Here is a 23,573-nt window from a genome sequence, read left to right on the forward strand (position 1 = left end):
ATATGTTTTATTTTCACACTTAGTGCAACTTAACAGGCTCTTAGCTGTAGAATTTACTGCACTCTGCAATGTGAAGATGTATAGAAAAATAGGATATTCAATAGGAAAAATACTTGGTTTTCGCTACCATAGCTATCAGGAAAGAAAGCAGAGAAGCTGCCATACCAACCATAATGTAGTTATTCATAAAGAATCATTCTTTTGCTCTGCAGCAATACAGTGAATGACTTCCAACAGTTTTGAAAAAGCAATATTACAGCAACACTCCAGTAGGCCAACCTTTTGGTTTCCTTACATTCATCAGCATTTGCAATAGATTTTCAGAATAAAGCCCACACATATTTTTCTTACAAAATGGACTCAGCTGAATTATTGTAACATTGCAGTAATTTAACTACATGTCATCTGTAGGCTTAGTTAACAATGCAAAATCTGTAGCTAAAATAAATAGAAATATTAGGCATAATACAGAGAACTTTGAAATAAATAACAGGTTTTATACTAAATTCAGTGAACTTTTGCATTAATTCTACTGTTTCTGAAATTAAAAGCTTAATTTATATACACCTGCTTACATCCTTCAATCACTTCATTAATTATGTTCCTAGATATATGCTGAGGAACATATTCCAAAGACAATTGTACCCAATGTGAAGGCTTTTGATTTCCATAGTTTTTTTCTCAAATAAGAATCTAAGCACAATGTCATTGTTTTTTCTTACAAATTTAGCAATGAGAAATTGCAATTTTCTAGATCAGATTAGGTTCTGAATTCCAATATTAAAATATCAGTTGGAAAACAGCTATATCTAAAGAGCTAAAAAGAAAACCAGGATAAAGACCTTTAGGTGCTGCTGAACTAGTAAAAAGTCAAAAGGAAATATGACATTCAGATTTTTGTTTTACAATTTGGCTGTCTTCTGTTAATAAAATCTAGGTTTATACAGACTGTAAATTCAAATTAGGAATTTAGGAAGACAATCATATTAATATACAGCTTTGCCAAAGACAGGATCTGCTGTATTGTACCACTCAATGGGTCTTTCAAAAGAGTTACCTCATTTCTATCTATTATCTATAGGGAATGTATAGAAAAATTACTGTCTGATTTAGGTCCCTTGGAAGCTGTCTGCATTTAGATGGCAGAATAATCAGCTGTGGTGCAAAATGACTCAACATAACCACACCATGTTCTGTGTTTCCCGTGATTCTAGAGATCATCTTTATCTCTTTCTAGGAAAGCAAATTGGTTTCCAGATACTTATTTGGGCATTGTTTTGTGGAAGTAATGGAAAGAAAAGTTTGGGGTGTTCCTGACTCTGGGGTCTTCAGGCTGCAGACAGTGGGTACCAAATGCCTGTTGAGTCTGTTTCTGGGGTGAGCAGCCAGCCAGAGCGCTTCCCCACTCCAGACAAACTGTTCCGCACCATCCCCAGGACATATCTGGAAAAGTACTGTTACCTAGTTTGACTAGTAACAAGAAAAAAAGGCAAGGAAGTGGACAATGCGTATCTTTTTTCATTTGTCAAAGTTTGAAGGTGCATTCTATTTACATAGCTTGTGTTTTCATAATTTCACTTTATCATTTGGCCTGCAGAGCATTAAAAAGCAAAACAAACACTTCTTTAATTCTGTTTTTGGCTGCACTCAAGGTGCTCTTACTTTATTGCCAAGTATGTAATTTGTGTGTGTGTGTGCGTGTACATGTGGATTATAACTTACTGTAGGATCTTTGCCAGCCATTTTGCACTCTTCAACCTTGTTTGCTGACGCTGGCCAGAAAATCTGTAAGGAAAGAAATATCTTTTAAGTCACATATTTATTGCATAATTTATTTTTTAATGACAAACAAAAAGCATTTCACTGCTTAACTTACACTAATAATTTAATAGTTTTGTATCTTTTATGCCCCGATTATAAGGCAAAAAAGGATTTTCATTGATAAATGAAAACAACTTTTCGTGTAGCATGCAGTAAAGAAAATAAAGGCCCAGGTCTTTGGCTAATAAAATTTAATTTTATTAAATATTTTTAAAATAAGTTAATCAATTTATTTAAATGTCTTTCTTCTAAATAAGAGATGTTTTCATCATCATTGCCTAAATTAGTGACCATCTTTTTTGCTTCTTCTGAATTTCTAGCAATTGTTCACACTAGAAGCCAGAAGGCTAAAATATTAAAAGAGGAGTTCTTATAAAAAAATTGTAACAGTAAAGTTTTGGATATCTTATAACAAAACCTGCTTAAATTCTTAAGACTTCAGGCTGATTTCTTGATTTCTTTCCAAGATATCTTGCACTAGAGACAGTTTTCTGACAAACACCTTAATGCCTGAATGTTTATCTGATCTATACTCTAAAGTTTTTGAGCTTCTTCCATTATTTATTTTGATTTTGAAATAGAAAAGACATCCATTAGAAATCTCGCCCTAGAAATTTAGTAGGTGACAGAGCCTGATAACATTTAGCCTCAAGATAACATAAATAACAGCATCGAGAGCTCTCTCTCTCTATACATACATATATATATGCAGAAACTTGTAGGTATGTATGCATATGTAGACAGAGTTTCCATAGAGGCATAAGATTAGCAAAGTGAATCTGTTATAAAAATAAATAAACAAATGAAAGAATACGTGGAATTGCAGAGATTAATTCTGAGCCTAATATTGGGTGATGACATTCACTGCCAGAAAATTTTGTGTGTTTTTGCTTTCTGTTGATTTTTTTAATTCTTGTTTTTCCAGGCCTAAATAGACTGTTGAAATACTTCATAGCTTTATACTGCAGAATATATTTAATGCAACAGAGGCCTTCCTGTCTAACCAAACTGCTGCACAGAATTAAAAGTGACCTGCTAAGGGAAGGCTGAGGCGTGCTGTGCAGGAGCACAGCAGCTCCCAGACAAGGGTGGCCAGATCACTGGTGGAATGGGAATTAGCAAAAAGGTCACACAAGCTATTTCAGATCGGAGAAGGTGGCCCCATTTCAGAGGAAGATTTCTGTACCATTATGAGGAGGAAGGACACATTCACGCCATCACACGAGAGGCATTTAATTTAGATGTGTAAGTTAGAGTTAGCCTCCCTGCACGCCCTGCACAATCAATTCAGGTAGACAGGCATGTCCAGAGGGTGATTCAGAGCAAAGCCTAATTTAAGCGCTCTTGATCACCCTCCAGCAGGGCCTCTCTCTCTTCTGACACATTAAAAGCCTTGCCTCTTAAGGAAGGCATTTAACTTTGCTGCTGCAAGCTGGATATCTCTGCCCCTTGATACTCCTGAGGTACAGTAATAAAGCCCATAGATTAAAGGATCAGATGAATTTGGTAGAACAAGTTTAAGGTAGTGTTGTAGCTGTGATAATCTAAAGATAGGCAAGACAAAGTCTGTAGAGAGGTAGTATCTTAATAGTCAGGCTTCTGGGCACACAAGTCCTTCTGCAGGCCACCTCTTTTAAAAGCAGAGAAGCTAGAGTTGAACTGTCTCTGAAAACAAAAGAAGAATCTGTGAAAGTGGTTTAAACATTTGATAAATCAATTATTTTTATATATGGGCTGCCTACTATAGTGTGAGGAGGTGGGACACAGAGTCATCTTGAAAATGAGAGAAGCCAGAAAAGAGTCAGTGTCAAGAGTGAGATGAGGGTCATAGTGACCAAAAAACCCCAAACAGCAGTTGTCTCAGTCACCCAACTGAAGGGCAAAGGCTGAGACAGACATAACAAAAGATTGGAAAATAGTTTGGCAATTAGGCTTCAGAGTACAAAAAAAAAAAAAAAAAAAAAAAACAAAGAGTAAAAGGAAACCCGTTCCCTCTTTTTAAAAGTGCATTTCTGAATTATTTTAAATCTTGGAGAGGAATGGACAACATCAACTCATACAAATTTTCCTTATGAGGCCAAACCATTCTGAATGTCGCTTCAAAACAAGTAAAGAGGTCAGTTTTTAAACAGTGTTTGAGGACCAGCCATGCTAATAGTTTGTTCATCTTGTATTACACATAAACCAAGGACTAACAGACTTTTCCCTGCTGCAAAATAATGAAATACATATTTTTTGTCTTAAAAAGAAAGGCGTACACTAAAGCAACCTTGGAATCTCAAAATAAATCTTGAACTTACATTGAGAGGGTCCTGGCTTATATTATTAATATTCAAAGACAGAATATGATCTTTGCTGCCCACGTAGATCCGATCCTGATCTTCGTCCATTAATAATATCCTGTAATCCAGGGGACTGTGGGATAGTCTGTGATATTCAGAGGTCTTAGTTTCTTGCAGCTCTGAAATAGTAAAGACAAGTTAGTAAAGTGGTTCAGTTGCGTTTCTCGCTTCACAACTGCATTTCTTTCTAAATAAAGGCACCTTTGAACACAAGTGGGGTCAATAAGAGAAGAAAAACCCTCATCAGACACTTGGTAATAATGTAAAGGTTGAGTTAGAACAAATTTCCCTTTCCCAGTTTGAATGAAATTTTTTTATGCATTAAGTAGCTAGACATAGCTCATAAAAATCAGCCATTGCTGTTACTCATTCATCTAATTAATTCTTATTTTAATGGATATGATTATTTACAGCTTTGGCTTTTAAGGAAGATCATATATTAAATTAATCAATGTGTTCAATACATTTTGAAGTTTATGACAGCAGAAAATCCACAAGATCAATGAAAACTACATAAGGACAGTTTACTTTCTTTTCCTAACAGGGGGCTTCACTAAGAATAGGTTTTTATCATTTTAAAGGTAGCATTTTTTTTTTTTATTTCTTCATCACCATGCAGGGCTTATTTAAAAGAAAAAAAAAATTCAGTGTGCATTTATTCAGTGGTTTGTTTATGGAATTTGGATCAAATCATCAAACTGTAGAACTAGCTCTTTCTTTTTTTTTTTTTCCACATAAAACTTTCTTCAATGAAGTGAAGTGAAAAACGTCCTTTGATCTCTGTAATGCAGAATCAGGCCTGTTACAGGAATAGCACAAGCATCTGCAATGTAAGTATTACTTGCTGCCCTAGTGAAATCTCAGCCTTCCTGTCTTTGCTTGGCCAATATATTGTGACGCCCACTCAGGTTATTTTTCTTTTCAGTAATAACAGAAGGGATATTTCTCAAGAGCTGAGAATGGAAAACCAAACTTTAATAATCAATTTTTCCTTAGTCACATATATGATTTTATTTAACATATAATTATGCTTTCTTACCTCATGAGCATTATTAGTGCATTGTGTTCTCTATGACTCTAAAAGGGTGGCAAATACACAGTACATACAAAAATTAAGCCCTTCTATAATGTTTATTCATAAATCTAAGAAATTAATCCACTTCCCTTTTGCAAACTGTTTGTCTGGGATGGTATGGCTTGTCACTCTTGCTAAAGCCTAGTTTTTGCTAAAAGCAAAGTTTTTGCTATTAGTTCCCTATAGAAAACAGTAGATGTCTTATACAAAATTAATCATCTATGCCCTTTAGATGACTAGGTTAACATGGGCTAATGCTGTTTTGGAGAAAAAAAAATCTCAAAACAAATGTATTCTTGGATATTTTCTCTGTTAAAAAAAAAAACTTGGAAAGCAATTTTTGACAAGCTGTAGACAAGGTACAGACAAAGGCTGAAGTCTTAGGACTTACCTGTCTAACAGAGATCTAATGATTGAAAGAACACGTATCAGAATACGGTTTGCATTGATAAATATGATACATAGCTCCACTTAATTTTTATCTTGATCGTTAAGTAGTTTCATAGGAAGATGGAAAATATTTTCAACTACTGAAAGATATGATGTTTTGATCCACTTAGATGTGTGACAGCTCTCAGGAGCTAAGGGTTGCCTACATTCATTTATTATGGTAATATTAAAAAAAAACCCAAATAATATTTTTATTTCATATGTCCCTCAACAAAAGATAAATGTACAATCAAGGTTTACGGTCAGCACCTAAAAACTTAAACTGAAATAATACTCATTAAATATATATGAAAATTATCCACATTGTTTTCAGAAGTCTTTCTTCAGTGCTTGAAAAATCAATGTTTTACTTTATTAAAAAAAAATTCTCCTTGTAAGCTTTTAGCTAGGCTTTTCAAAGGCACCTGGGAGACTCACCAGCATAGTGCCATTAAAATGCAGTCCCTTTGCCCTCCCTGAAGTTCTCAGACTGACCTTTCATAACAAGCCTGAGAAGCTAGTGCTCATCCCTTTTCCTGGTGGCCTTATTAGCTTTACTGTACTATTTGGCAGCTGTAAGGTGAAACTTAACCTCCTCATAACTGTATATTTGATATCCTAGGAAAGCATATGTAAACTGGGAGAGGCAGCAGTTTCCCGCACAACACTGGGTAAATGTGAGCACAGTGATTGCGCGATATACTGCCCCTCCTTATTGCTTCAGTGACTGACAGTGATTGACAAAGAATAAGCCATGATTGACATAAATGATGATCGTTTTTAAGCAAGAGACAAAATCAGAGATATTTGATTTCCCCAATTTTTAACTACTAAAATCCATTATTTTCCTGGATTTTTAACCTCTTTGCAATGGTATTTTCTTTCTAAGACCCCTGAAGGGTAATCTGTCTCCATCAAGCTGCTGCTGAGGACAATACCTTATGACATGTCACTAAACTATGGAAACTCAACGCCATTCATAAGAGGGAAGGAAACCCCTGAAACAAATACTCTCATACAGATTTATTAGTTTTATTTCTTTCAGAGCTGAAGCTTGCAGTTTATTAGCCTCTTAGGGCTATGGGGAGGCAATTTATAATTAATCAAATTTGCTTTTCATTTAACAAAATTTACCACACAATCACCCAATAAAATTTGATTTTTTGAAGATTTACTATCTGAGTGTTGTTCCTTGGAAATAGAGGTGGCTGGAAAGATGCTTTTCATCTCCAAAAGGTTTTGTAAAAAAATGATGTAAACATTTACTGGCCTTCAAAGCAAATTCTATTCCATGCTTTGGGAATTTAACCAAATATTCAAGGCAGTAAACTCTATATGGAGAATGATGAGCGGACAGCTCTCTGTGAATTTTAACAATTTTGTTTGGCAATTAAAAAAATATTATAATATATTCCATATGCAAATAACTGTCATCCTTAATGATACGAGAATAATCTTTGTTAGCCATTTTTTTATCAGTCAGTGAATTTAGTTTTGGCTTTCCTCAATGATAAAGCCAATGCCTACTTGATTCCTAGTGTTAGAAATCTGATCTTAGAGGACAAATTATACAGCACTTGTTCCTTTTAATGAAAACCAAAAGCTTCAGTGAACTCTCTCCCCAGAACGACTATTATTGAACTGCACATTTTGGAGACCCCAGTGACTGGGAATTTTCTCTGTATACAGTGTACAGCTTACTGACAGTCAGGCAGTTTAACACCTACACCTAATTATTCTTCTAATCCACCACAAAAGTTAATGCAAATATTATCTTTAAAAAAGTTGTGTTCTCACAGGAGAAATAGCAAAACATTTGTGTTATATCCATTATTAACATCACAAAAGCCTTTGTAACACTCAAAATTCATTGTGTTGGCCAGAACAAAACAAATTACAGCTATCAGAGACTGGAAATCCAGGAAGGCGGAGGTATCTCCCCCACTGACAAACACTGCCTGTTCTGCCCAAATTGTCCAACCTGCACATGGGTATATGAGCTAGATCCACTCATCAGGTTGTCTTCTGAACGTCTTATTTAATCACTCAACATCAGCCTTTCATCACTCCTTATTTCAAATTCACTGGTGTCACAATGCTGAAAACACAGCCTGGCTTTTCTAACATAAGGGTTGTAATCATCCCTAATAGGTAAGATAAGACTCTAATATAAGTGACTTCCTTGGCAGACAACTTACACCAGTATAGACGTTTGATACATATGTTACTGAATCTAACACAATTTTTATCAGGAGCTTTCCAAAATAAGACCCACATAACCACTTGTTACTGAAAAGTGCAATATAATCAAGAAGTTGCACTGCAGAGTTTGGTAAGTTACAGCTGTGGTATGCAGCCATACCCAGCCCAAGTTCAAAGCACTGAGTTTATCCATAGATAAGCTGTGGATAAACTACAATACGTGAAAGAGTACACGAATTTGTCTCTGCACTATACCAACCCTGGGTTTCCAGCCTGGCAGGGCTTCTTTGAGCAAATCTAGGATGCTCTGTCAAGCTTTTAATTTAGGATCCCCTGTGGTAAAGTAAAAGAAATAATATGTTTTCTTCCTCTTCCCTGCTGGCGTAAGGATTCAGTCTCAGAAGGTTGTTTATGGGGAATTTCAGAGCAGAGGCAGAGATTTGGTGTATGTGCCTCAAAAAAAGCAGGGAGAAAAGCACAGCAGTCCAGTTTCACATGCAGCACCACAGTGAAGGGGAGAAACACAGCTTTCCAGAAAGATGGGCTACATATCCCCAGGGAACCTCTGCTGCCCAAACTGGCATGGATTTTACACAGCCTTAGTGATTTGGAAGTCAGCAATAAAACACTGTTTCCTTTTATTCCCTCATGGGGTATGGGACCCACAAACGACAGGCCTTGTGTACAGCAAGCGGTACACTTGACAATATTAGCTTCTAGTTAAGGAGACTGTAAGACTCTCTTAAGCCTCATTAAACTTTCAGTTTGAGCCAACAAATATGCCAGCCCATGCCAAATGTGAAACTGCAGTGTAAAAACTCATATTCTAGGAACTGGAATGAAACCAATTTTCTTTTCATAGAATCATAGAATCATAGAATCATAGAATCATAGAATGTTTTGGGCTGGAACGGACCCCTAGAGGTCATCTAGGGTCATCCCCCTGCAGGGAGCAGGGACACCGCTAACCAGATCAGGTTCTTCAGAGCCCCGTCCAACCTGGCCTGGAATGTTTCCAGGGATGGGGCCTCCACTACCTCTCTGAGCAACCTGTTCCAGTGTTTTACCACCCTCATTGTAAAGAATTTCTTCCTTATATCCAGTCTAAACCTACCCTGGTTTAGTTTAAAGCCATTACCCCTTGTCCTGTTGCAGCTGGCCCTACTAAAAGATTTCCCCCCCCCAACCTCACTTTTCCCCCCTTCCCCCCCCGAAATAAATATTTAAGTAGAATGATGTTTTTGCTTATAGCATCAAATGGAAATGGCACCCTTATACTCACAGGTCACTTTTGAACAGGTGAAAAGTAATTCACACATATAAATTTAGAGACTGTACATAATGTTGCTAAAATTGAAAGGAATGTTTATATATTTTAAAAATGTGAGTGGGATCAGAGGTATCTGCAAAGTTACAAAAAATAGTTTTAAAAAATGCTTCAGCCAGAAGAAAAGCTCTGGTTTATGTTAGTTTAAATATTTTCCTTTCTACTTTGCATTGACTAACTTCTCTGGTTTTTACCTTATTAGTAGAAAAGACTGGAAAAGATCTAGTTAAAAGGAATCAGATTTCATAAGAATCTAATAATTTTAACTATTGTTTTCTTGACATTATTTCTGATTTTTTAGTGTAAAAACATGAAGAAGAAATAAATGTATTATTTTTATACTTTACATAGTACCTGTGGAAAAAGTATGCTATTTCTAATACTTCTTTTCAGCTCTGTGAAGATACAATGTCACTATTTGTTTAATTTTATGTATGGAAAGAGAACAAGGAAAATCTGAAATACTTTCTTTCAAAACTTCAGAACAAGTCACCTTTGCACTGTCAATATTCCTTTTCTTTGAAGAAACCTGTATTGATTCCTTCTACTTAAGGGGGTGAGATAAGAGAACTGTTAAAACATTTTGCCGCTGCTCATGCAGTGTTCAAACTAAAACCCAACCCTCAGCCAGCTCTCAAGTGAAGCTGATTATAAATGGGTATGCAGTCATTTGGCCAAAAAGCCATAAGCAGCCAGATGTGCTACTAGTCAGTCCCTTGTGTGCCTTAACCACACGTAGCCCAAAAAGCTCAGGTGCACCTTTGACCTTTTCTTTATCTCTTTATCTCTTCTTCATGCATGAGAAGTCTTTGCACTTTTTTTGTAATGCTGTTAGAATGAAATTTGTCTTTTTGTATAAGGAGGTAATAGGTTTATAAGGACTGGAAATCACAGATGTGCACACTTGCTAGGTTCCAAATCTGTCTGAAAGGGTTTTAATTACATTTTTATAAAAAAAAAAGTGATTGAGAGGGGAGAAAATAGATTTATAAGTGCTCATAAAATCACAGGCTAACTAATTAACAAGATCACTTGGAGGATAGGGAGGAAGGGAGTTCAGACAGTACAGGCTGAAACAGGATTCTTCTTTGCCCAGAGCTAAAATGTATAATTTCTAGAAGGAAACTTAATTGTTGTATTTGGAATGAGAGTAAATAACATAGAAATGTCAACGATATCTAAATATGATCTGGTTTAAATATACACCTTGAATACTTGTTGGTGTATTTGCTAAATGAGTTGAAAATGGAATTTAAACATTACCGAATTGAGATAGTGCAGTCTTTTATAAATAAAAATAATAGCACCAAGGTGAAGTCTTTGGAGAATCAGGCCAAGAGGTAGCTCTAGCATGTCTGAAGGACAATCTGTCACCTTGAGCAGCTCAACATATACATTAGGAGCCGTAAAACACTCAATAGCTCTTTGTGAAGGGGACCATGTGTTGGTAGGAAAAGACATACCAGTTAATAGTTGACCTTAAGCAGAGCATTCACATATGTCAGTAGATGAGTCCTTTCTTTACAATTCACAAGCACACACAGACGTCCTAAAATCCTGGTAACTCGTAGACTTTAAAAAGATCACACTAGAGTATTAACTGGCTTTTGATGTTGGGGCTTTTTAAAAGTTGTACTGAAAGGGGAATCGTATGAAATGAAAGCTGCCTCGCAGCCAGTTGGAACAAAGACGTTGCCCGCTCTTGTAAGGCAGGGCACCAACCTGGTTACTGGAGCGCTGTGGTGGAAGGGACTCGGGAAATGAGATAATCCCTGTGCCACCCAGACACTGTAACCCTGCTTCCAGCTGCCCCACAGCATACCAGTTAATAGTTGACCTTAAGCAGAGCATTCACATATGTCAGTAGATGAGTCCTTTCTTTACAATTCACAAGCACACACAGACGTCCTAAAATCCTGGTAACTCGTAGACTTTAAAAAGATCACACTAGAGTATTAACTGGCTTTTGATGTTGGGGCTTTTTAAAAGTTGTACTGAAAGGGGAATCGTACATGACAAAGTGCTGCTTTATTAAAACTATCAAAAACTACCAGAGAATTTTTCATCTTTGACTTGCTACTTTGAAGAATAAAGAAGGAGGGGCAGATCCACGGAGGTGTGGGCTGCCAGTTTTGTGCGCAAGGAATGTGGTTTCTAAGCAAAGGCAAACACATGACGAGAGAAAGTCACTTACTTGCATGTGGCAAAATGTATTAACATGGCTCTGTGGCGTGTTCTTCAACCCAACATACCCTACAAGCTTAAGTGCATTTCTATTGAAGCTTTACATTATGAAGAGCAGGCACTATTAAAACGCTGATTTTTTTTTTACTTACACAGATATTGTCATGATGAAATCATACCACATTCCACGATAGAAGCCCCACTCCGAAACAAAGAGGAAAACTATGTCAACTTTTTCCAAACAGCAGTTGCATAGCTATTCCAAGCCTTGCCAAATATTCTAGTATTGAGATTCCTTCACTGAGAATTATGCAAGACCACCCACACCCTCCAGCCAGCCAGTCTCACCAGGCTGTAGACAATTCTTGGCATAATTTTCAGATTATTCCTCCACTTACCTCACTGTAAACCTACTGTAAGACCTCTGAAGTCTGTATAGGTATTTCAATAAAAACATTGAAATGTGAGCTTCTTATTTTTTAATAAATAGCATGGAGTTATAACTTTACCAGTCATAAACTTTATCCCTTTATATAATTGCAATTTGCGGGTTTTATTTCAGAAGATGTCACAAATACTGCCACTTTACAGAACTTTCTAGAAGAAGATATCTGATTTTTCAAATATTACCTCACTCATTTCTGCCCATTATTAACGTGTCCAGGCTTCATTCTCATTTTTGGTCCCAAAACCAAAGAGACAACCCTGGCAAGTGTGGAGAGCCATAAAGACGGGCCAACTGGGCTTAAGGTTACTGCAGCTGAGTTAGCCATGTCAGATGGGAGCCAGTCTTCATGTCTTGTGTATAAAGAGCTGGTGTATATTCAGTGTGCAAACTGCTCTCCGAGAGTTGCAAGCTGTATACTTCAAAGCCTGCACAGTTATACCCTTTTGCTTCTTTCCAACATAAATACAAGTTTACCCTTTTGCTTCTTTCCAACAGGCACGGAGAGGGTCCTTGCCACATCACCTAAGGCTGCACAAGCTCAGCCCGTCTCACCAGCCTGGGTGAACACAGTGGCTTTGCCATTGGTGCTCGAGATGTTTTTGTTTTCCAGATGCAGGAATGAGAAGCTTTCAGTTTCCAAGTATGACATTATTTTTGAGATGCAGCAAGAAAAAAAGCCACACCCATGAAGTCAGACAAGTTCCACATTATTTTACCTCTTCTGGGAGCAGTATATCTTTTCGTTGCAATCTCTTGTGTTTTCTCTCTTGCTCTTTTAGTGGACCAGCAATCACGCCACTGGAGGAATGGCTGTGCTCCCTCCTGTAATGCTCCGTCACACAGAGAAATGTTCCAAGTAGCTATCAGACTAACTGGCCAGCTGAAGCCCTGACTGTATGTAGACACTAAAACTCTTTGATCCAAATTTAAAGAAAGTTATGAGAAATGGAAGAAAGTGAATTATTATAATTGTCTGTCTAAAAAAAAAGAATTTAAACTGAAGCTAGTTATTCTCCAAGTCAGAACTGGGCTGCAACATGAGACTTGGAGCTGCTCTCTCAATTCATTCATCTTCATCTCATTTGCTGCTAATGGGTTGACCTCTGGGAGGAGAACGAAGTTTAAGTGGACTTCTCATTAGTTTTGCATTTCATTCAGGCTGTTATTTTTGTGATAAAAGCAAACCTTTTTAGGCGTAGTTTTGAGTACCTGACAAACTCATGTGGCAGATGATGTCAGCTGGGATGTTTGTGGATATTGGGAAGGGTGAGAGAGGAGCAGGGAGAATGTAAGTAAGGTTGAGTGAAAGGTAAGTAGTTTTACTGCTAGAATTGTCTTTGCAAGTTTACCTTTCTGTTTCAGTGTGAGAGAGTACTTTGCAAGTTTACTGAGGTAGCCTGTAAACAGTGAAGACATAATTTGCCCTTTGCAAAACTGACAGAGGCAGCTACTTCCCAAATGCGCAGCTTTGAGTTGTTCATACATTTTCATTGATGTACCAACAACTGTGCCTCTGAACTGTGGTGAAGAGCTATCAAATGTTGAAAAATAATCAACACCTTAAATAATGAAAGAATCATAGTAGTCTCTTAACTTCTTTTCTCACCAAAAAAGCTTTTCACATCAACCCACGTGCACAGTCTTTCTTTTTCTCTCTGAGTATATTGTCGCTAAGCTGCAGAATTACTCTTGTTGCCAGAGCTAATAAAAACTCATTGAGAAAACACAGCTCAACCACTGAAATATTTCATTATGGTTTCTGTAATAAAGTAAGAACCCACTTCACTGTGGTGAGGCAGAGGAACCCTTTTCATTATACTCCTTTCTCTCCTTCAAAGAGCAACCTCCCCAGAGATCCAGCCAATCTCTGTATAACTAGGACTGGCATTACTGCCCTTGCTGCAGTAATCCTTGCCTATATTGATGTTACCAACTTCAGCTGCAATGTTAGCCATGCTGCTTTACCCACAGATCTCCCTAAAACTTATAGGTTCTTTCTTTGTGAGTCACTTTTACCCCTACTCTGTATTAAAAAGGGCAGTTTAGTGTAGGCAGGCTTGGTTACAGTTTAATTAATTTTATTATTATTTTAATTGAATTAAGATTATCTATCAGGCAAACATCAGGCTTAAAGAGATCAAGCGAAATCCCAAGTGCTTAGCTTTTATTCATTCTTCAGTAAAATAATGTAAAATTTACTCAGCTATGAGCTGAAAAAAGCTTGGAGTGCAGTATTTCACATTCTAAAGAATTTAATTAATAAATTAATTTCAATGGATTGGTGAATTAAGGGTGGTATTTTTAGACAAAGACAATTCTCAATACAGAGGGATGCTCATAAAAGAAGTCAAGTTGTCTATAGCAAAAATAAGAAAACAGGTATGTGGGATGGGATGGTGGGTATCACACACAACTAGGTAAACTACTGCTTCTTTTTGTAGTGTGTTTCCTTGTTCCCTGTCAGTATCGGTATGTCAGTCAATGGTACGCATATACCTGGTGTCTATACACTCTTGTCTATATATCAGATAATCATCTTTATATACCAAGTCTAGTTAGCAAGCTCTGCTTTACATCTGGGAAGGACAAAAGAAACACTTATTCCCACTTCATTTTGTGAGAAAACAAAGCATCTGGAGGTCAACAAATGGCATCCCCCCTTCACTGAACCTTCAAAGAACCCCTAGTCCAACATGATGCCAGAAGGGTCATTATATTGGAGATTACAAACTTTACCAAAAGAGGCAGCCACACTCAACCTCACAGTTCTTTCACAACTGTATTTATCCAAATCTCCTCTTGATATTTCTGCTTCTAGAATAGGCATATTAGAATAGTAGAATACTTCTCCACAATATTTTTCATTCCTTTTCCTATACTGCTTTGTTGTTCTGTATGGTTAAATTACCCCCTGTAGCCTAATTTGGGCTCTTTGATTAAATTTGATTTTGCATCCAAGAGGCCACCCAGCTTTCTGCATTGACAGAAAGCAAGTTGTTTTCTGGACGTGGGTGTTTGGGATGCCTGCTGAAGCCAAGGAAATTTTGGTTTGTGAAAAGAGCAAAGGCCAAGCCTATCCTTAAATGTTTTCCTGCTGTTTTTTTTTTTTTTTTCCCTTGAAATAAATTTTTCTGCTGTATTAAGTGCATTCACTCCCATCAGAGTAATAGCCATGTAATTTCATCAGATTGCACATTAAGATTTTTGGGTTTTTTTCAATTACTGTAATACCACAACCTGCTTCACTGGACACAGGGTTTGGCCATGTCCCCCAGAGGACTTCAGAGCTTGGACACAACCTGTAATTAATTTCATCGTCAGTGTTCACTGTTTGTGTTGCTGAATGCCTATGATTGTATTTTCAACATTAAATTAATTAAGACTTAGGGGGTTTTTTTAATGTCAACTGCAAAACCAAAATACTTCCAAGCATGTGTGTACTGAATATTATTTTATTTAAGCTTATTTTACTTCTTTATGGATTTGGAAGCTAGAAGTGGGTTTGTCACTGTTAAGTGTCATTTTTGAGATGTGGCTCAGTGGGAGGAGGGGTGCTGTGCTCAAGCCCCGCAGGGGGATGTGTTCAGTGGGTTGCACGCTTGCTGTTTAAACACACAGAATGTAACCATATTTCACTCTTTTTTGCACCATGAAGACTGACACAAAGAGTGAATTTAGGAGCACATTCCAGAGCTGCATGCTACCATCAATCTTCAAGTGATCACCAGCTGGTATTTGGGTGCACAATAAAAGTCATGTTTAGCAGGCTGAGCATAACCTGATGGATTAGAGTCCACTCAACTCTAAATCCTATTCTGCTGGTATTTTGCTTTTTGACTTAATACACGTCACATAAAGTCTCTGAGTTACATACATAAAGTGGAGGTAAGAGGTATTTATTTGACTGGGTTGTTTTTGGGTTGTACTTGGTAATGTACAGAAAAGGCTTTGAAATTAAAATGAAATAGCCAGAGGAAGTTATTTCAAGTCTGTTTCACATGCAAAAAGAGATATTTTTTTGTTTGTTTGTTTTAAGTCCAGACTCTTCAGACTTAATAAGCTCAGCCAAAACTCTGGTTTGGATTTAAGAGGCAACTTTTATGCTTTTCTGTTTAGATTTCATCTGAACGGGAAGCCATTTAAATAAATAAACCTTCTGCAGTCACTCACTCCATGTTTAAACTAGTCTTGCTGTATTTATTCGGCAGGATGGCCATCTAATATTTGGCCAAAAGAAGGAAAAAAATTATAAGAATTCCCCCTGTTGCATGTCCAAAGATAGAAAAAACAATTAGATAAAATCTACTTGTTTATATTCAACTCTCAGTTATGAAGCATCTCACGATTACAACAGTACCACTTTTAGATAATGGTAGGCACTAACATGAGTGAGCTATTAGTTCATTTGGACATGCTGAACATCAGCAAAGAGAAAAAGGAAGGGAAATGATTGCTTCCAGGTAAAAGGCAGAAGAGTCAAGACGAGTAACGTACACTGCTAAAGTACTACATGGACCTTTTACTGGGTCAGCATAGAAGTAGCAGGTTCAAGCAAGGAAGGACTCAAACAACAATCCAAAACTGAAGGGTATTTAGATTTCTGACAGCTTAAAATTGGCACACTGCAGTTATAGGATAGGAAGGGGTAGCGGACAGTATGGGATAGAAGTAAACCACAGTCAACCACTTAACTCTGTAGCAAACTACTAACTGTAGCAGAGGATAATGCAAGTGCCCTCGGTATATGACTCTGTGTCCTTGATCCCGAAACAAAATAAAAATTGCACTAACTTTAAAGGCAAAATTCACAGATTGTGTCCTTTGTTTATGCCCTGTACTCATATTTTGGAAGCACAAGCAAAATAAAGTGGCTATTCATTTAAAGCATAATGTACAAATATATAGAACAAAGGAGATTTGTTTCATGATCAGAACAGGGAACTATAAGTCAGAACTCCTGGGCACTTGCTCTCTGACCTTGAACAAATCTCTCACCCTCAATATATGTCAGTTTAACCATCTGCTATATGTTTATAACAATGCTTACCTGTCTTTCAGAATTACTATCAAGTTCAACTAATGTATGTTTGCTAAAAAAAAAAAAACACGAACAGCATTTTTATGTTCAAGGTATTATTCTAATTCATGTTCCTGCTAACCATTTAGGCTCATTGCATAATACATTTGAATCACTCCATCTTACAGGTATACATGCTTTAGTGTTTCTGTGTCACATAAAGTAACGCCACTTAATGAACAATCCATTTCAGCTCCATTAAATAGACAATGCCATGAATTCTATTGTAGTAGAAAGGAAATCTCTACCATGTGGCTGTGACAGAGTAAATAGAGACAGTTCTGAGTAGCTTTTAATCAGAATTTGTTTACTAAAGGCACGTTAACTTCTCTAGATTTCCCCACGAGGAGGAATGCCAAACAGTGACCTTTTGAACTCTTAGCTTGAATGTAAAATATTTTTAACAGGTTTAAGACTTTTAGCTGCTGTTTATTTAATAGGGCTTTCACTATTATATAAGACTAGTTCCCTTAAATAGCTTTACCTTCACAGCAATTCACTCTGTACTTCAACTATTTATCAGTTATGAAAAACTAAAAGCAATTCTAATAACTTTTAGCTTTGATAAACTGATCTTTCATAGCTGCTCCTCCTCCTTGGCTCTGTTTACTATTCAACGCTGAGTTATTGGGTGGTTTACGGCTACTGAAAGTTCCTAGAACTCTTGCATCAGATACATATTGAATATAAAAAAAATAATTTCAAGTTATTTTTATGTATTTTTGGTGGCAATCTATTGTAAAGCTGAAATATTATCCACTGAAGACAGTAGAATCTAGAGATACCTATCTTTCTCATTTGTGCTACAAAAATTATCAAATCTACTCTTTCTATGGGAATATCATTAGCCTGAGAATTACACCACTTTACACAACCCTGGGTTTTATTGTCACTGACCAGTAGTCTGTTGACCTGATTTTCCACTTCACTCCTCCAAATGTTCCACTCTCAACATGAATAAAATCAACAGAGAACCACTGGCATAAAATATGATTAAAGCATTAGGAATCAATTCTTAGCTCTCCAACCAACTGTCAGAAATGCAGTCACCAAATTTATAAAATTTACCAGTTGTCTGCAAGTAAAATTTCAAAAACTGTTGAAATATGAGCTCATGGTGAAACATGAACTAGAAGTTTAGATGCTTGCGCTCTACTCCTGGTATTACTCCCAAGCTAGAGTGCAAACAATCACTCTTAGAAATGTGTTTCTCAGCTTTGCAGTGTCTGTCAGAATCTCCTTTTTGTACAGCAACCCTGAGGCAGAACTGAGGAGAGCACAAGTATCCAGCTTCTTGAAGGAATATTTCAGGCCTTCTGCCTTTTTTTATGACTACCACAGACCATTTGGCACAGGTTGGTAAGGCCTGATCATACATATCAAGCTCACCAAAGAAGTTAGGCAGAGAAATGATCTTATTCTGCATCTCAATAAACCTTAGGCAGCCACCTCCTTTGCCAGCCCAATGCAAAGAGAAACTCTGTGCTGGGCATGCCCAGTAGTACAGCTTTTGTCTATGAAAATTTCTGATTATGAGCTAAACTGGATTTTCCTGAATTAATATTCTGAATTTAGGCTCCTCATTCCCACCTAGATGTCATTTTAGGTGCCTAACTGGAGTACTGAATATGTTCCTGATAATATGTCCTTGCTATACTGCACTTCCCTTACTCTAATTTTGGGCATACCACAACTACAGTCATCTCTTCTACAGGTAAACTCAGGACCGTAATGCCACTTTATATTCCAAAATATGACTACCAAAAGAATTCACCAATCCCTGATGATTTCATAACAAAGAAAACCTTCTGGAGTCTGGCAAAATATGTTTTCCCTTTTGTATTTCATTCTGTTTTACATGTGCTGTACTCAAATGATCATGCAGGTATGATATTGCTAAGCTCAGAATTCTAATTCCTGAGCCGAACCACAGGAAGCAAAGTGGGCTGTCCTGGACTTGTCACTGCCTGTTAGATGATCTGTCCCTTTATCACATCAAATCAATGCACAGTAGTCCAGAAATAGAACGATTAATGATTTACAACTTGTAAGATGAAGTACACACAAAGAAGTCCATCCGTCAGTTTCCTCATACCGAATGAAACAGTCACAAATCCTGCACTGACAGAAAATACATCATCTTCCTCAGGCTGGAAACATGACAAGACAATGAGGGCAGTGTATTTTAGGCTTGGACATGAGAAAAGGTAAATCTTAACAATCAATGACTGTTCTGGGGAGGAACATTCTGCTGAAGGAGGGAGAAATACAGTCATCATTTTCAGGTGTTTTCTGAAATGAAGGACAGTGACACAAGAACCTAACTCATCCACACTGATGTAATTTTGTCTTTTGTCATTGGTTTCAACATTATTCTGTATAAAAAAAAAATCTGAAAATGGTTAACTAAGGGGTTTGTTTCTTTGTTCCAATGGTTGACTTTGGGTCATTGAAATAAAAAAGATTTAATTATTTATAAATATATTGAGCTCAAATGTAATTGCACTAAATTGCATCAAAAACCTCCAAGCAGGACAAAAATCACACAGACAGGAGTGTGGTAAATTAACTTGTTGGATTTATCATCTTAGAAAGCAAGTGACACATGAGGAGAGGAAGGAAGGGAAGACAATAAATATCTGCAATTTGAATACATTTACATTCATTTCCTGGTAATAATAAATGCCACCTAATATTCCCCTGCCCCTCATATGCCAAGCCAATGCAAACCAAAGGTCCTGAAAACACTATTTACAGAAGCAATCAGAATGTGACTATTTATAGAGGAAAAAAAAAATCATGTGAATAAATGTTTGCAAGTTCGGTCAGGCTGCATGTTACCAATATTCAGATGCCATTCACAAAGAGCACACTGCAGACCATATCATTAATACAGTTTTTCTCCTTCGGTTCTGCTTTTCTTTCTCCAGCTCTGTAATAAGGCAAAGGACTGTGCTTTTAGCTTGTGTGCATCAATTGATATGACAGATAGTCCAGGTCCAAGTGTGAACTATAGTACACTTACAAATATCTGTTAACATTTCTTTTTTAAAATTATAAAATGCAATTGCAAAAATTGACAATTTCTGTGCTGTGCCTTGGCCTCCAAATTATTCATATCCAGCAAAAATTCTGCTTCAAGTAGCTGACACCAAAAACCAATTCAGTTGCTCAAGTATGATATTCTAAATATCTGATGAGGTTATTTATAACTATTGTATTAATGTAATTAAAATAAGACCTAGCAATTACATTAATTAATAGTGGTAGTGTATGGATATGTGCCTAACAAGTGAATATAGAACATAATTTGTTTGAACTGTTTTTTCTGCTGTAATGACACTGTTACTCAGGAGACATTAGTACTTGGCTAGATTTAATTGAACAAAGAAAACTATGTCAATAGCCTTGGGAAAAACATTCTAATCAGAAATGAGCAAGTATTTAAACAAGCTTGCCTCCATATTGAAAAAAAATAAAAATAGAAAAGGCATAAAACAACTGCTGATAATTAAAATATGGGAAGATAAAAAATATGCATTACCATTTCGGAATAGACAAAGTACTAAAACATGCCCAGAGCCTCATCTCTTTTGTTGTATGTCAAGGTAAAAAGCACTTAATTATTGTGGGTGTGTATGCCAGAATGGGGCACAGCAATAAGGAACACATTTCATGACACAGGAGACGGTGCTCTTACATCTTTTGTCTCGTTTTGTGAATTCATTAAGTCAACACATTTTTGCCTGTGTCTTGCCTCTAAAATTATAATAAGTAGCTGCTGAAAGCAATTGACTCAGCTTTTAGCTGGCATTACCCAGGCTTTTCTTATTGAAAAAACTCATCTTTCTGGTGACAAGGACCTTTTAGATTAACTTGAGCTTTGCTACTGGCCAGATGCATAACTGTGGGTGCATAATTTCATTCATATTTTTCTCCTTCTAGCTTTGTTCTATCTTGTTTATGTAGATTATAAACACCTCAGGATGGGGCCACAGACAGCTTCTGAACCTCTGTGCAGAAGAGCAGGGACAGCACATTACATAATTTCAGTTTATTGCAATATCAACGCAAAAAAAAAAAAAAATTATAGTGGCTTGAACAATTTGGAAGGGGGTTCATACAAATGCCTGTTCTTTTCTAATTAGTTTTTAAACAGGGCTTTTGGCTGAAAGGTTTTAGGTTCCTAACTGCATTTTGAACAGTGTCAGAGCAATATTCTTATTGGAAACTCCTTCAGGTTGCCTTCTGTCTGCTTCACTCTGTTGGGAGATCCAGGATAAATACATTACCATTGCTACTGAGTCACTCAACCACATTAACAACTCAAACCAAAGCCAAATCTTCTGTGGCCATTAGGATTACAATCTAAGCATCATCCTCTGGAGCAAATAAACAGGCAAGAAACACACAGGAAAGTGATATGTAACAATTGCCTTTGCATATTAAACAAGGCAGGTCAGTAGAAGGTCAAAAATATTTTGTATGGCAGCACAAACCACAGACCCGAAGTCAGGATTGCCATTAAGTTACAACAGACCTGCAAACACTACAGGAGGAGGAAAAGCAAGGGCATTCTTCCAAAACCCAATAGCTCTATCACCCTTTCTGATTCAGTGAATACATAAGAAATTAAGTGGGGGCTCAGCAGGTCCATTTTAAGAGTTCCAGGTTATCTGAGGGTAGGGACATGGCTGGCACTAGTCTTTCTTTTCCATTAATAAAGTCAAAACCCAACAAGATGTAAGTTTGTCCATACACTGACCAGGCAGGCTGTAGCAAGTCATACAGCCTGCTACAGGCATCCAGTTTGTAGTACTGAATTTAGGAGCCCAGTTTCTAGAAGCTCTGTATATTCTCACTCAGAGAGAAAAATTAGAGCATTAAACAGAGCAAGAGAGTAGTTTAGATTCTCTGAAGCTCCTTCTGAAGGAACCTGATTTGATTTATTGAGTTGAAACAGGGCCTAAAGAGATGAGGGTCTAACTCCAATTTACTAATAATTCTCAGTTTCCTTAATCTGCATAAGGACACATCTAATGATGTCGATACCCATGAGAACTCAAAACAGGTGGAAATGATACGTCCTTGGATAAAAGATCATGGATATTTTTCAAAACACTAGGCTGATAGGTCAGTGGTTATGTATTTTTTCTTGCAAGTATTTTAAACCGCTGCAATGTTATACGTATCTCTTACAGGAATCATTAGCAACATGAGTGTAACAAATTGTAACTTCAATTAATAAAACTTCTATCTTCCTTTTATGTCCTTCCAAATAGATTACACTTTCAGAACTGATCCAGCTTCTATAGATCTTTACCCCTGTGGTCACTACTTTTGCAATCAATGGGATTCATAGGATTCCACTGGAAGATTGGTGGCTGTATTTTCAGTAGAACAGGGCTAAAAGGTTTAAATAAACCAGGAACTTTTAAAGATTTCAAACAGGGTACAAGAAGAAAATAGGGGCAGTTTTTCATATTGTTGCAGCTGTAATATGGTTTAGCCCAATGGATTATTTAAGTGCTTAAGAGTTTAACTGAAAACATACAAGAAGTTTCACTAAGACTTCTCAGGAATGCAAGCTAAGCATCTTTAAGTGCTCTGTTGGACCAGTCTTTAATTTCAGGTGAAAAAAGAAAGTGAAGACAGACACTCACATATGAGGGAAAAGAAAGAAAACAAGCAAGGAAATGAAAATATTGCATTAGTTATTACAAATGGGAATAGTGATGTCAGTGTTTTAAAATACACAGCAGTGTCTTACTGAAAGATAGGAAGCTAAATTTCAGCTGGAAGTTGTAAATAAACACTGGGCTGCCACAATTATGTATTGCTATCCCAGCAGAGGAAACAATCAACAAGAAATAAGAGGGTTATGGCAAAAAAAAAAAAAAAAAAAAAAAGTAAGAAGAGGAGAAAATATTATTCTAGAAATAAGATTGCCAATACAGCTGAGAATTGGTTTGCATGCTGTTTTCTTCCTCCTGCCTCTATGCAATCTTGCCTGGATTCATTTAAGAACAGCCATTTTCAACAGTCCTTCTGGGTTAAGGAAACAGAGAGGGTTGGTGAAAGGATGCTCCTCATACGCCCAAGATGCTAACATATCTATCTGATAGTTTACTTGTCAGACAGTATTAATTTACTTCAGACTCAAAGCAAAAGTGCAACTCTGTGCAACACAGACATATGGCAAACTCTGTCAGAAATGGTTGCACCTTTGTAAACAAGTCAGAGCAGAGAAAGCAGAAATATAAAGAGTGAAAGTGACCTCCCAAAAGTCATCCAAGACCATAACTGAGAGGAGTACTTACTGCCAAGGCCCACTTTCATGTCCTGTAAGATCAAAGGTAGCATCTTGGCCTCTCCTTAACTGAAGGAAGAAATCATTTGGGAACAGTCATCCCTTAGGAGTCTGTATGCAGCACAGCCAGGATCCCCTCTCAGAGCCCCAGTGCAAGTTGGCTCCTCTGAAGCCTTTCCAATGTCCTTGGAGGGAACAAGTACTCTGGCTGTGTACTTGCACGGGTAGCAAAGAAGAAAAATGCAGAACCCCCTACTTTAAACAGCCATTAATGGTTTGTGGCTTTGCTAAAAATAACAATGGCTGGAAACACAATCTGAATTTGGTTTTTTCTTTATGGGTTCAAATTATGCTGTGC

The 23,573-nt window shown here is 37.0% G+C and overlaps 1 protein-coding gene across 1 annotated transcript in view; it reads right to left on the reverse strand.

Moving 5' to 3' along the window:
• SEMA3C (semaphorin 3C) overlaps positions 1-23,573 on the reverse strand; it is a 122,014-nt gene that overhangs the window by 49,102 nt on the left and 49,339 nt on the right. The window contains exons 3-4 of the mRNA XM_009645656.2: positions 4,122-4,282; positions 1,723-1,785 (exon numbers count right to left, since the gene is read on the reverse strand). Coding sequence (XP_009643951.1) covers positions 1,723-1,785; positions 4,122-4,282 — 224 coding nt within the window. The remainder of the gene's footprint in view (positions 1-1,722; positions 1,786-4,121; positions 4,283-23,573) is intronic.

Source organism: Egretta garzetta, unplaced genomic scaffold, assembly GCF_000687185.1.
Source record: "Egretta garzetta isolate BGI_Z169 unplaced genomic scaffold, ASM68718v1 scaffold148, whole genome shotgun sequence".
Taxonomy (NCBI): domain Eukaryota; kingdom Metazoa; phylum Chordata; class Aves; order Pelecaniformes; family Ardeidae; genus Egretta; species Egretta garzetta.